General features: G+C 45.0%; 1 protein-coding gene across 3 annotated transcripts in view; it reads right to left on the bottom strand.

The window, feature by feature from the left end:
- Positions 1-13,684, bottom strand: part of sycp2l (synaptonemal complex protein 2-like) — a 26,177-nt gene extending 12,493 nt beyond the window's left edge. For all 3 annotated transcript variants that reach the window (XM_013907918.1, XM_013907919.1, XM_013907917.1), the window contains exons 1-17: positions 13,559-13,684; positions 13,007-13,126; positions 11,916-12,029; positions 11,730-11,834; positions 9,439-9,463; positions 9,083-9,162; positions 8,720-8,808; positions 8,584-8,618; positions 8,095-8,237; positions 6,240-6,292; positions 6,109-6,154; positions 5,920-6,012; positions 4,823-4,895; positions 4,576-4,703; positions 1,337-1,457; positions 1,172-1,221; positions 1,038-1,104 (exon numbers count right to left, since the gene is read on the bottom strand). In XM_013907918.1, the coding sequence (XP_013763372.1) occupies positions 1,038-1,104; positions 1,172-1,221; positions 1,337-1,457; positions 4,576-4,703; positions 4,823-4,895; positions 5,920-6,012; positions 6,109-6,154; positions 6,240-6,292; positions 8,095-8,237; positions 8,584-8,618; positions 8,720-8,808; positions 9,083-9,162; positions 9,439-9,463; positions 11,730-11,834; positions 11,916-12,029; positions 13,007-13,126; positions 13,559-13,561 (1,345 nt within the window). In that variant the 5' untranslated portion in view covers positions 13,562-13,684. The remainder of the gene's footprint in view (positions 1-1,037; positions 1,105-1,171; positions 1,222-1,336; positions 1,458-4,575; positions 4,704-4,822; positions 4,896-5,919; positions 6,013-6,108; positions 6,155-6,239; positions 6,293-8,094; positions 8,238-8,583; positions 8,619-8,719; positions 8,809-9,082; positions 9,163-9,438; positions 9,464-11,729; positions 11,835-11,915; positions 12,030-13,006; positions 13,127-13,558) is intronic.
- Between the last annotated feature and the right edge of the window lie 264 nt (positions 13,685-13,948).

Below are 13,948 nucleotides of genomic sequence, written 5' to 3' on the forward strand. Positions count from 1 at the left end.
GTGGTGATGCATCCAGTGAGGATGCTCTCAATGGCACAGTGATAGAAGGTCCTGAGGATGCGGGGGTTCATGCCGAATCTTTTCAGTCTCCTGAGAAAGAAGAGGAGCTGCTGCGCCTTCTTCACTGTTTTTTTTGTGTGTACTGACCACGTAAGATCCTCAGCCAGATGTACACCAAGGAACCGGAAGCTGCTCACTCTCTCCACAGCAGCGCTGTTGATGGTGATGGGGGTGTGTACTTCTCTGCACCTCCGGAAGTCCACTATCAACTCCTTTTTTGCACATGTCGAGGAGCGTGTCAGGCTACATTTCACTGTGTGTTATACTTGTATAACTATGCATGTGACAAATAAAGAACCTTGAACCGCATTGTTCATCAGACTGTGTTGTACACAAAACTAAGTGCGGAGCTCAAAACCACAATGGACAGCGTCATGGCTGCAGTTTATTTTATTCGCTCAACATCAAGCCTCCAGCACTGCTTATTCCGCATGCTGCTCGCAGAAAAGTCTGCTGAGCACCATAACCTGCTGTTGCACAACGATGCCAGGTGGCTGTCCAAAGCCAGGGCACTGGAGCATTTCTGTGATGTCAAAGAGGAGATCATAGCAGGCAAAAAAAAAGCAGAAACTGCAGATGTGACCATTGTCCTTTAAAATATGTCTGTTTCAGCAAAATATTTATTTTGAAAGGGAATTTTCAAAACGTTTTGTTTTTTTATTTCAAATGTGCAAAGAGTTTAGTTAGAGCTCCCCTTTTTAATGGCCCTTTTTTGTGAGTGGTCACCAGATTCACAGGGGAAAAAAAAAGAATAAACATTACTTGTTTTTCACTTGTGTGGGTTTGAAATGGATCATGATCTGCTGCTTACTGACTGCAACAAAAGATCAGTTCCTCGGTTTCAAAATCTTTCCCAACGATTGAGTTGAATAGCCGTGATTCACAGTGAAAAACCACTGAGACGTTCATTTGTTTAGATCTTTACAGTAACTCTAAACTTCGAAATAACCCGGGGCTTAAAGAAGAAGCTAACTTACTGTGACATCCAGACGTCGTGTGTCTGATTTGATCAAACAGGACCTCCGCTGCACTTCTGGCTGCAGGCTAAAAGCAGAACCCTGAAGGTTAGACATCAGAAACAAACTGTTTATTTGTTGGCGATTGTTGTTACCTTGGATACAGTGGAGTCGTCTTCACTGCTCGGAGACGACAGAGGTAAAACTATGGAAGGAGAAAGGTTAGTTAATTTGTAACGATAACACAATGAAAGCCATCTCCCTCTGATGATGGTGCGGTGATAACAATTATGTACAAGTTCAATGAAGATGTGACTCACTCTTAAGCTGGCTCTTACTTGGCGCCTTCTTATGGCCATACGCTCGTCTGCCATGTTTGTTTGTAGTCGAGGCCTGGGCTGTACCGCCTGGATCTTTGACATGTGGGGTATTCTGCACTTTCTGTCAGAGTGGGACATCATCAACATGAAATAGACAGACTAATATTAATCCCACACAGGAAATTTACTTGTTACATCAAGAGACCGGAAGACAAAATAATAATACTAATAATAATAGATTGGGTGCCTTGAAAAGCGCTATATAAATCCAAAGCGCTTTACAATACCACTATTCATTCACTCTCACATTCATACACGGGTGGAGGTAAGCTACAGTTGTAGCCACAGCTGCCCTGGGGCAGACTGACAGAAGCCAGGCTGCCATATCGCGCCATCGGCCCCTCTGGCCAACACCAGTAGGCAGTAGGGTAAAGTGTCTTGCCCAAGGACACAACGACCAGGACCTCACTAGAGCCCAGGGATCGAACCGGTGACCTTCCGGTTACAGATGCGATTCCCAACCCCCTGAGCCATGGTCGCCCCCGAAAATAAATTCGTGATTACTAGAAAAACTTAATAGAACAAACAGTGTGCAATAAAGCTAAACACTATAATACTTACAAATGGATGCTATTTACAGTAAATAAAGTCTGAATATTTTTGCAGACAGCTATCACAGCTGTGTACTGCAGTCTGCTGTGGGGATGAAGGGCCTACGACCCTGCTCCTACACCGTGACTAACAGCCCACTGCTGAAGGAGCTGTTCAGGGCCTCCACAGTCTCATGCAGGGGGTGACCAGTGTTGTCCATAATGAACAAGGCCCAGCATCTCTATGGGGTCTGGAGGACTGTCCAGGATAGAGCTTGCCTTCTTCACCTATTAATCTGTTGCTCTCCATCTCTCCCTTGCCTCCCCAGCAGACAACTGCATAAAAGATAGCTGAACCCATCACAGTGTAATAAACACTCTTCACTAATATCCTGCACATGCCTGTCCAGCACATGGAGCCCACTTTAAAACAGCTTGTACAGTGCGTGAGCGTTGTGTGTCCAGTTTATTGTTAAGGTGAAGTACCCAGGGATCTTTACCTGTCCCAACCCTGATGTCCAAACAGGTTTGAACAGACACTCCACTCCCCCAGCCCAATCATCTCTTTTGCAAACCCCCGCGTCTTCGACAAATGTCAGCTTTTGTTCCCATGATTTCACACCTCTCAGCCCTCACCCACTCTTCTGCTACACAAGACTCCATCTCACAGCTCCCCTCCTCCACCACCATCCTGTCCCTGTCAATACTTCAGGCGAGGAATGGCTCAAGGTCAAGGTGAGAAAGGCTGCAGGTCTGGATGGCATCAGCTCCAGGCTCCTGAGGAGCTGTGCAGACCAATTGTGTGGCATCCTGGCATACATGTTCAGCACGAGCAGGGGAAGCTCCACAGCTGTGGAGTGGTACTAGTACTGAAGACCACACATCCTGGATGGACCTCAACAGCTGATGAAGACCCTTGAGAGGTTGGTACTCAAACATCTTCGCCCTCTGACGTCTTAATTGGATCTGCTGCAGTTGGCCTACGACCCTAGCACTGGGCTAGATGATGCCAACATCTACCTCCTGCACCAAGCTCTGACTCACTGGAGTCTGGAAGCAGTGTGGGGATCATTTTCTTTAATTTCTCAAGTTCTTTGGGGGGGGGGGTGTTGTTTTTGTTTTGTTTTATTATTCATCTTCTCTAGTGGTTGTTATGCTGGATGCTGGTTATGCAGGTTAGATTGGTAAAACAAAAGGAATGCAGAGAAATAGAATTAAAAGAAAAGGGTGAAGTAAACAGTTCTCTAACAAAGCTCACTCATATGATACACAGCACCTAAAGACAAAACAGAGGGAGCACACAAACAAATATACAGCGTGTGCGTGTGTGTGTGTCAGTGTGTGTGTGTGTGTTCAGTGATTTAAAAATCATTGTGAGGCTGCAATCAAGAAACCCTTCTGAGACCCAGCAACCAGACCAATCCTCTACCCTTAATAACAAAGGGATGTAGATGCAGCGAGCCCTAGATCCAGGCCTGTCCACCTACACCTTCTGAAGCGTGGATGGGCAGGTGGCCCCGTGCTCTGCAGTGATCCCGGGTGCAGTGTACTCGCCCCCACAAAGATGTTGGGGACTCCCTGGAAAGAGAGAGGTTCAGTAAGCACCGCCAGTTCTCACACCCTGCCACAGGGCAAGAAAGAACGGACCAGTGTTGAGTGCAGCACCAAACTGGAGGCCAGCACCCTTCCTCCCCACCACACCGAGTACTCCAGCTCAACCTCTCAAAGCACCAGCACATCACTCAACCGACAGTGAAGACAGAAGAACAAGACAAACTAGCCTGAATTGGAGACAAGCCACAGCACCAGCTCCCCCAAGCCATCTAAACTGCTCCCTCTCCTGAACATGTGAGGACGACAACAGACCCCCCACACTGACACCAGTGAACATTCAGGGAACGGACCTGTACCTGGGTGTTCACCTGAACAATAAACTGGACTGGAGTCCCAACACTGACGTTATTTACAGTATGGGTCAGAGCAGACTCCACCTGCTGAGGACAACAAGATCTTTTCAGGAGCATACCCTGCACTCCAAGACCTCTGTTGTGGCCTCGGCCATCATCTATGGTGTTGTCTGTTGAAACAGCAGCTTCTCTACAGCTGAGAGGAAGCAGTTGGATAAGCTCCATACGAGGCCAGCTCTGTCCAAGGATGCCCCCAGTGCAGGTAGTAGGAGACAGAAGAACTCCAATGTCTCCCAACCCGTGCATGAAGCTGTTGCAGAACTGGAGAGCCCCTTCAGTGACAGACTGCCGCATCCACAGTACACAAAGAAGCGTTATGGCAGGTCCTTCCTCCCAGCAGCTGTTAGACTTTTATAACCATTGATGCAGCTTCTCATAACACCGAGAAATCAAACAAAAAATAAAACCATGGCTCAGGTACAAATTCAAGTCTGAAGAGAGACCGGTTATCAGAAGAGAAGCACTGACAGATTTAAACTACCTGTGTCACCTGTCTAAGACACGCAGACTGCAGATCTGATGATACAATTACAAATATTGATCCTTGACCAGCAGTCAGCAAAACCTTTTTGTTCAAGCATGGTAGGGGTTTTTGTTTTGTTTGTTTTTTTACAGGAAAAACTGATTAGAAGTCCAATAACAGCGGCAGGCTGACAGGACAGGTGGTGAGACAAACCATTACCATGAACACTCTCCCAGCTGCCTCTTCCAGTTCTTTGTGGTGTTTGGAGTTGAAGGTCAGCTCCACTGTCTGGCCTCTGACATTGTGGTGCATGATGGGATTGTTCAGCCAGAAACTGAGGACCGTCTCTTCCCCAGGGCATCATGGGAAAAACAGAATTGTCCAATTCATGCTCTGGTCCTACTTATACATGATCTAACATACCTGAATGCTTCAACATGCTGGATTTTAGGGTTAAAGTTCTGACCATTCTGTTTGACCAGCAGACTGTAATGATCCACCTCCTCCTTCGGCACATGAATGGATCCCCACAGGAAACCCTGAACAAAAACATGACCAGAACACAGCAGGAGAAAAATGTGAATATGCAGCCAAACTCAGTGTCCAACTAAAACTTCAAGGCAGTTGTTCCCTTTGGTGCTTTTAAACAAAACCTTATTGCATTATTTGACACAACATTTTATTTGAGGATGCCTTTCAGAAACCCAAGGTCACCTTACAAAGCAAAAAATGAAAGGGGCAATAATTATAAAACAAGTTATCCATCCATCCACTTCTCTTTTTCAGATTTGTGGGGGGCGCTGGAGCCTATCCCAGCTGTCATAGGGCAATAGGCGGGGTACACCCTGGACAGGTCGCCAGTCTGTCGCAGGGCTAACACACACAGACATCCATTCACACTCACATTCACTCCCACATTCATACCTATGGACAATTTAGTTTAATCAATTAACCTATCCCCACAAACTGCAAGTCTTTGGACGGTGGAAGGAAGCCGGAGTACCTGGGAGAACATGCAAACTACACACAGAAAGACCCCGGCCTGATGGTGAAATTGAACTCAGGACCTTCTTGGTGTGCAGCAACAGTGCTAACCAGTGTGCTGCCCATAAAATAAGTTAAAATTGCAAAACAGAACTTGACAACAGATAAAAATCAGCAAAAAAGTGAATAAGCCAGTTTGAACAGATGGGTTTTGAACTGTGACTTAAATATAGGAAGAGAGTCTACATTTCTTATGGCTGGAGGAACAGAGATCCAGAACCGAGGAGCAGAGCAACTGAAGGCTCCCAATAGTGGTAAGACGAGGAGAAGGAACAACTTGAATGGCAGACGAGGATCTGAGAGGCGGGAAACAGTGTTGGAATGAAGTAGATCACAGAGATAAGGAGCAGATTTATGGATACACTTCCAAGTGAGAAGTAAGATTTTAGAGTTTATCCTGGCTTCTATTGGCAACCAGTGAAGCTGCTGAAGAATTGAATACAGCTTATCAAGCAAGCCCCCCAAAACAACCTAAAGTCTGTCAGTTCTACAGTAAAACTTCATAGTATGGAGTACTACCTGAGGCTCATCAATGAAGAAGCTGACACATCCTGAGCCCGTGTTAAAGTCTATCCAGAACTCATCTAGTTTCTCATCTTTTGGACGAAAGAGCTGCACAAGAAAACATACAGAGTCTGAATACAAATGCCAAAAAAAATTACGTCCTTTTTTTAAAAAAAATTATTTTTCAAAGGGTGAAAAATGTACCTGAGTGGAACTGAGAAAGGCACGGAGGCAGGGAATAGTGTAGACCCTGAGAGACAGAACACAGGTAACTACTGTGATCAGAGTTCTCCGATTTACTTTATATTAATAAATATTTAAATATGGTTCATCACCTCCCCTGGTTTCCATGGTAGCAGTTGACAAAATTCAAGAATCGTCTGCAGTCCTGCACAGTGAGACAGATGGCTGACTTACTTCATAAAAAAAATTAAAAACCTGTATAAAGACAGTTAAGCCAGTTTCCCAGATATGCGGTTCTGTTGGCGTCATCGATCCACGACGTGATGAGACCCTGTTGGTTTATCCCACCCTCACCTGTGGTCACAAGCCGTGGCATGGACTAAAAGACACAGAAAATAGCTTCCTCTGGCTCTTCCTTGAGATGGGGTGAGGACTTTGGTCATTTAGGAGGGGTAGAACTGCTGCTGCTCCACATCAAAAGTGACATCTCCTCGGTGAGGTATTGCAGGAATGGAGGTCCAGGCTAGACCCAGGACATGCTGGTTAGATTAGAGCAATTGGCTGTCTGGTTGGGTTTTTATTGAAATTATTTTCTAGACTCCACCTCTCTGGGAACATCTTAGGCTCTCCGAGGAATGGAGGCCCATCTCACCTCACCACACTCCCTGCCAGTGGCTGATGCCCTCAGACGTTGGTGTGTTTGTGGTTCTTGGTGTCTGGGGCCGAGAGCTCATGTATGTATCGATTCATGGCCGATTGGCGGGCCCTGGCGCCTGTGGCCCAGGTGGGCCTCTTCCGGGGGATAGGGTGCCCTCAGGCCTGTGGGCATGGGGCTCGGTCCTCTCTGGCACAGCTGGCTGCCGGCAAAGCATGCGGGCACGTCACAGCAACCCCCTCTGGCCTTTGCTCCGTGGCTGCTGGGTGACCTCTCGTTTGGGGCTCTCCTCAGCTCTTCCCAGGAGGGTGGCACGGTTGCCCCCCTGGTGGTCCTCCTTGGGTTCTTGTACTCTGGGACCTGGATCTCCTCCATACCTGCTATATGCCCTGGGGGACGGGGCTATGGCTCCCCACACTCCCTAGCAGACCATTACATGGAGAAACCTTTTGAATACAAGTGTGCTGATCCACACAGGTGTGCACACAGACACAAACTACACCTTTCTTGGCTGCTGCCTCAAAGCACATTGTGCACTGTTGAGCTTGCGTACTGCACAATAACATGTAATATTTAGTATCTACTGTTAGCTAGTTTATTGTGATGGTGCTGTATTTATTATGTTGCTCTTTTTAGTTTGTTTTTTAATTATAATAAAAGGTTTACCAATTGGACCAATATGGCAAGGCCATGATGATCCAATTGGTAAACTAAATCCGCTTGGCATCTTTTTTGGCCTTCAGACATCAATTCTGACGCCTAAGATCCAAACGGGACAGGCAAAAAAGACAAACAAAAAAACAAAACAGAAAATAAATTATTTTCTACTGTGGCCAAAATGACCTTGGTTCACTTTAGTCAGTTCAGTTTTATTTGTATAGGACCAAATAACAACAGTTGCCTTAAGGTGTTTTATCAAATGACTCTTGCACAAATAATGTTTATGTGAAACACGGAAAACAGTGATGCCAGAATGATAGCTGGCTAATAAGCTGTTACATTAATGCTGCATGTTTAGCCTAAAAGCTTCAAGTTCTATTAGAGAAGATTGTTGTTTGTTTTTTTAATATACAAATTGTCAGAAAAAAACCCCCATTTTTTTCCCTTCAAGATCACATTAATGAAATACTAATAATGCTTTGTGGATGTACTTGTTTTTAGGGTATGAATCCAGTCCAATCTTGTGGCTGACCCGAGGTAGACTTGGAGAAAATTTAAAGATTCACTTTGATTACTCAGAAGGTTCAATACAGGCTTAACAACCTGAACTGTGTGTGTTGTGTTCATCACACTGTGGAATTTAAACAGAAAGCTTGGAAATGACATACAGAGTGAGACAGCTGAGAACTCACCGACTCAAAATCAGCATCTCTGATGTCACAGAAAGCCATGCTGATGTCAGGGATGGAGAACCACTGACTGGCTTTCTGCATGCGGTCTCTGCGTGGAGTCATGCGACACAGAGCTTCTGACAGGCTGACCTGCAGCTCATAGTCTGAAACGGAGAACTACAAACGTGGCCGTCTGTAATAACACTTTTATTCTAGGCCCTTTCCTGTTTACGGGCTTCCTGTCTAACATAGAGGTGACAAACACGACGCTTCTATATATTCACTGCTAACAGCACTGAGGGGACGGTGTGCTCAGGTGTTCCAAGTGCAGAGTCAAGACTCTGCTCTAAACTCTTCTGTTCACACTCATGAGACTTCCTTAGGACATCGTTTAACCACAGCGATTCTAAATATCCGTAAAGCATTATGACAGGTGAAGAGAAAACAATCCCAATAAAGAAAACAAGAATCGCTCATGTTGAATATTCGGTGCGATTTGCTGTAACTCACCTCCAACTGTCAGAACTGCTGCAGCCACCTGGGGTCTGTCAGACAGGCAATCAAGCAAATAGTACTGAATTTAGATGGGTATACATGTGCTGGTTAGAAACATTTCAATGTAAAAATCTCAGTGTGCACTACAGACAGCATTTGGTTTTGATTCTGGTCATTCTGGATCAGTCTCCTCTGTTCTCGGCTCAGAGACTCCAGCACGCTGTTGAAAGTCCTGATGGCCTGAAACAAGAGAAATTACACTGAGGTCAGTCATCCAGATCACGGTGATCTAAGGAGCGTGGAAAGAAAAGCCACTGGAGTTCTTTGAGTTTCTTTGAGAAACTTAACTGCTCCTTTGGTTCATCCGCTTCTCTTTCCACGCTCCTTAGATTGCCTCTGTATTGTCCAAATACTATGTGACCCAGCTGTTCTTTAGAGTCAGAGCAAAGCTGTGTACAAAAACACATCACAGCCCAGCACAGACAATGAAAAGCACACTGTGTCAGTGCATTACCTCCAGTCTCAATGGGAAGTGAACTTCTGTTTCCAGAGTCAGATGAACCAACTGCAGAAGAACTACTGACAGCTGACTCACTGAGAAACGGACAGGTAGTAGATGACAGGACGGACAGGTGAGACTCATGCTTCGGTGGGAAATCTACATCATAACTTACACTGCCACCAGAAACTCATTTGATCCCTACACTGTAACCTTCCAAGAAATGTACCTACATGTCACTGAACTACCTGGAAGGTTGTGGTTTAGGGATGAAAGGAGCTGCCAGTTAACGAAGCTAGAACATCATCATCTCCAGCAGAAGTCTAAATGAAGCCTAACACATGAAGATCAAAGCAAAGACAGAAACCAACCTGGAAGAGAAGCTTGGCCAAGCAGCTGAAACGAGACGATAGAGAGTGTATTTAATGAGCCTGGTTCATCTCCCAGCAAACAGCAACTCTTACATCCTATGTTACACTGAATTAATGTGGAAAAGATTTTAATGACGGTTTCACTCCATCAGCAAAGTGTTTAGCATTGACCCAGTTATAAAATTGATCAAATTAACTGCATTAATCAGACATCGGCAGCCAGAGCCTGTAGCGAGCACAAAGTTGTACAAAACAAATGTTTGGGGTTTTTCTGCTTCAGGGTTCTGCGGTAGGACCAGTTCTGTTTACGTTATGAACTCTCTTTGTTAGAGTTAGCAGGAGCTGCATGTACTGAGAGGAAACTTAAAGCTCGCAGAAACTGTCTACAGTGTTGGCCTCTTATTGGTGGATGACTGGATATGTAAAGCGCTTTGGGGTCCTTAGGGACTAGTAAAGCGCTATATAAATACAGGCCATTTATTGTGAGTTTTAGCTCCAGGCTCACCATGAATCCCAGACTGTTCAGAAACACAAGCTGGATGCAGCTTTGGCCAACCTCCAGGAGAACATCTCTCATCACAACAAAGTGAAGGAGCTCTTCTGTCATAGTGGTCATCACTGTGTCGGTTACCTGTAATGCTAAAATAAAGCTGTAGCAGAGAGAGCTTGAAGGCCACCACATCTGGTGCTGCCAGAGTCCAAGACCAGAGCAGAATCTTTACAGTGACCCCAGTACAGGACTTTGGATCCAAACCAATGGCAGAAATGATTTGACTTGGACCGGGAGGTGACATGGATGAATGAAGTACAGCTAGATCCTAATCACCCAGACACATTAGGGAATCATTTCCAGGTCCATCACTATATGTGTTCAACAGGACGTTAGATTTGATCTCACATACTTAACGGTACGAAACAGTAAATGAAGTGTGATGTATTCATTTGGGGCACAGAGTGGAAAAAGGTGTGTCTGAGCATGTCCAGTGGTGCTTTTTATTTCTAAAGTAACAGTTACACATATGAAAGTTTAAACTGGACCCATGGAAACATGAAAGCATCCTGTTCCACAGCCTGATGAATGAATGCGATTGGTTGGACAGGTGTTCTTTGTGTGCGTTCTGCTTGTCCAGAGACTTGGCACGTGAACACATGGACAGTCCGTCTGAGCTGGGCTTCATTCAGCGGTATCGAACAGCGCTTTAAATTTACACAGATCCATTTGAAGGTTTCACAGCTCTAACGTATAACCTGTGAAATAATCAGCAGTACTGCATTTTACCACCAAATCACCAGAACCCATTTCTGTAATCCCAGGAGTTTGATTCTGTTCATCTGGACATTTTTAGTGGGACAAACGTTTCATTGTCAGGTGACTTCTTCAGTGTCAGCTGACTGCAGGTTTCCCCAACCTTAGACACAATCTGAAATCTGTGAGGTCGGTTTCTTCTTTCACCATCTTACAGTGCTGTAATCACAGCCATTCCCCAACTCTCTGTGAACTTTACTATGTCCAGAATCAGCCTTTTGGGATTTCCTTACCTGGATGATTGAGCATGCATCAAGACCTTTCTGCAACATTCTGCTACCTTTTACAACACTGTAGCATTTTCTTCATGTTGTTTATAGATTTTTAATCACCAGTGGATAGAAATAATTTCCTGTGCAAGACAATGAGCTACATCAAGTCATATAAGCTGTTCCTTTCACATTGATAGAATGCTACCAACACCACCTTTAATGTCAGCATGCAGGGTGTGAACACAGCGAGTTGATAACCAGCTTAACAGTTTATGGTGACTGCTAACATCAGGGTAAGTGGATTCAGATAAAAAACCCTGGGTATGTCTGTGAAGGTTCTCAGACATCCACGTCATCGTAGTCTAAGGAGCTTGGAAAGAAAAGCGTCTGGACTTCTTTAAGTTACTTGAAGACGTTTCACCTCTCATCCGAGAAGCTTCTTCAGTTCTAAGGTCAAATGGTGGAGAGTCCCAGAATTAAACCCAGTGGAAGTATCCCACTGGGTTACTCCTTCGTACCTCTTTGGGGGGGATACTTTGGGGTGAAACATCTTCAAGCAACTTAAAGAAGTCCAGACGCTTTTCTTTCCAAGCTCCTTAGACAACCCTGGGTATGTTAAACTCACTTTATAGAATAAGTCCCAGGTGAGATGTTTAGCATCTGTTACCATGGCGATTCAACAGGTAAAACAATATTGGCCTTATCGACACAGCTAGCTAACACATGGATGTGGCTCCACAGTTATAGCCCTCTGGGTAGAGAAATGTTCTCACCAGGAAGAAGTCAAAGAACTCCTCAGTGAGATTCAGCAGGGGGGTGGAGATTCTCTGAAGGTCAGAAGTCAGCTGTTCACAGACCGCTTCAAACCACATCAATGCCTAAAAGGCAAACAACAACATGAAGGTAATGTGACGCATGACATCTGACCCGATTTATTCTGACAAATTTAGACAGATTACTTTAGCAGTCAGTCCATGACCGATGAGCATCTGCAGGTCTTCTTTGTTCTCTGCCAGAATCCCCAAAGACTTCAAGACAAGCATAGCTCTGCTGAAACCAGAATCACGCAGCTCCTAACAACCAAGCAAGCAAACAGGTGTGTGGTAAGACTCAGTCATGCTCACATCACTCTGATGCTTTATTGATCCTGCAGTGGAAACGGACGTTACACAAACAGGAGCATAAAGAACACAAACCTACTACAAACCAAGTAAAACGTACCACAGAGGCACGCTGAGGCCTTTTAACGTCAGGCAGGCCAGACGTTTCACGTACAACAGCGTGACTCAAACACCTCCACATGGAATACTTTGTTTGACATGAAACTTTGATTATGAACATGTCGGGTCTTTATGGCTGCTTGGAACCTTCCAGAGAGCTTGCTTTAACATGGACAAAACTAAATGTAATCAGTGGACTTTCCACATCAGCTGGTATGAAATATGAACTTATCGTGCAGATTTTTAGTCCCAAACCCAGGCACTCTCAGAGGCATCAACACAAAAGCCCATTTCATTTAGCAGACAGACTGAGGAGCATGCTCAGTCTGACTTCATTCTGGCCAATAATTTTCAGCCAATCACAGAAAACATCCTGAGGTCATGTGACTTGTTAAAGGTAAATGACATCATTTACCTTTCTGTTCATCATTTAAACTTCATTGTTTTCTAAAAGCTGTAACAGGAGGATAAGATGATGCCTGAGCTCTACAGCATCTTTATCTTAACTTTGATCTAACCTGTCACCAGGTGAGAGGCAGGTGCACCTGAATGGCAATGTGGTGGTCAGCTTGGCCCAGACAGGACGTTTAATCTTCCATCTGTAACAGCACCAACTGTTGCACCACCCTGACCTCAGGACAGGCACTGCATCAGGTGGTTTCTAATGGCACAGGTCAACAAACCAACACAGTGTGGGCAGACACTGCCCCTTGGTGGTGAAGGTTTTTGTTAAATGCATAAACTTTTAAAGCTTAAGTGAACATTTGTGGTGAACATGGAGAACTCCTGTCTGATAGTCATGCATAGAGAACAAACAGTTACCCCCTTACCTTGGTAACCAGCTGGTCCAGCCGGGTGAGGGTGCTGCTGGTCAGTCCTTCATAGTAGAGCAGAGAAGCCAGATGGGACGTGTCTCCATGGAGCATACAGTCCTCCACCTGAACCTCGAACTGAGCGACAGGGAGATGCAGGTGTGTAAAACCATCAGACATAAAGTGTGCTCCCTGCACCAGACCCCACTGACATTTACTCTGATTTAAGAATCAGACGTTTGTTTGCTCCCAGTTTAAATGCAAAAGGATCACTTCCGGTGACGGACAGCAGGGGGCAGTACAGGCTGGACTGTGTGGCACAGGGGTGGACAAAATAACAGAAACACCCGCAGAAGCTGCTGTTAAACACGTTTTTAAAGTTAAAAACGATTTTGAATCGATATAGAAGCGTTATTGATTCCTAGTATGTGATGTCATCACCCTGATCTATGACGCACTGCAGTTTTCGGAGTTTCATAAATCGAGCAGGGAAACAACCAAAGTTCATAAATATACTTCCAATCGATACTTGACTTAATGATCAGTGATCATATCAAACTGTGAGTTTACCATCGCGTCTCCTCGTCCTCCCTCAGCTTCTGATGTGACGGGGGCGCGCACAGCTGGAGGTCATTAACTCATCACAGAGAAAGTAGTTCCGACACGCGAAGGAATATCGGCTTCTTTTTCGTGTACTTTGAGATTCTCACAAAAAATTGTAAATAAAATTAATGAAAATCTTAAAAATCAACTTTCATTTAAAAAAACTGTTTTAATGAGAAACACCAAAAGTCTCTCACACACACACACACGGCGGGCGCGGGCGGCGGGCGCGCAGGTGAGCAGGTCGTCAGGTGTGTCCTCTAATAGATGACTAATGAATTTGTTTGTTTTGGGAGAAACACTGACGTGTTTACACAACACACACGGACAGATTTTTTCAAAATCAGCTTATTTATT

The sequence above is a fragment of the Pundamilia nyererei genome, unplaced genomic scaffold, assembly GCF_000239375.1.
Source record: "Pundamilia nyererei isolate P.nyererei 1_Seehausen unplaced genomic scaffold, PunNye1.0 scaffold00611, whole genome shotgun sequence".
Lineage (NCBI taxonomy): Eukaryota > Metazoa > Chordata > Actinopteri > Cichliformes > Cichlidae > Pundamilia > Pundamilia nyererei.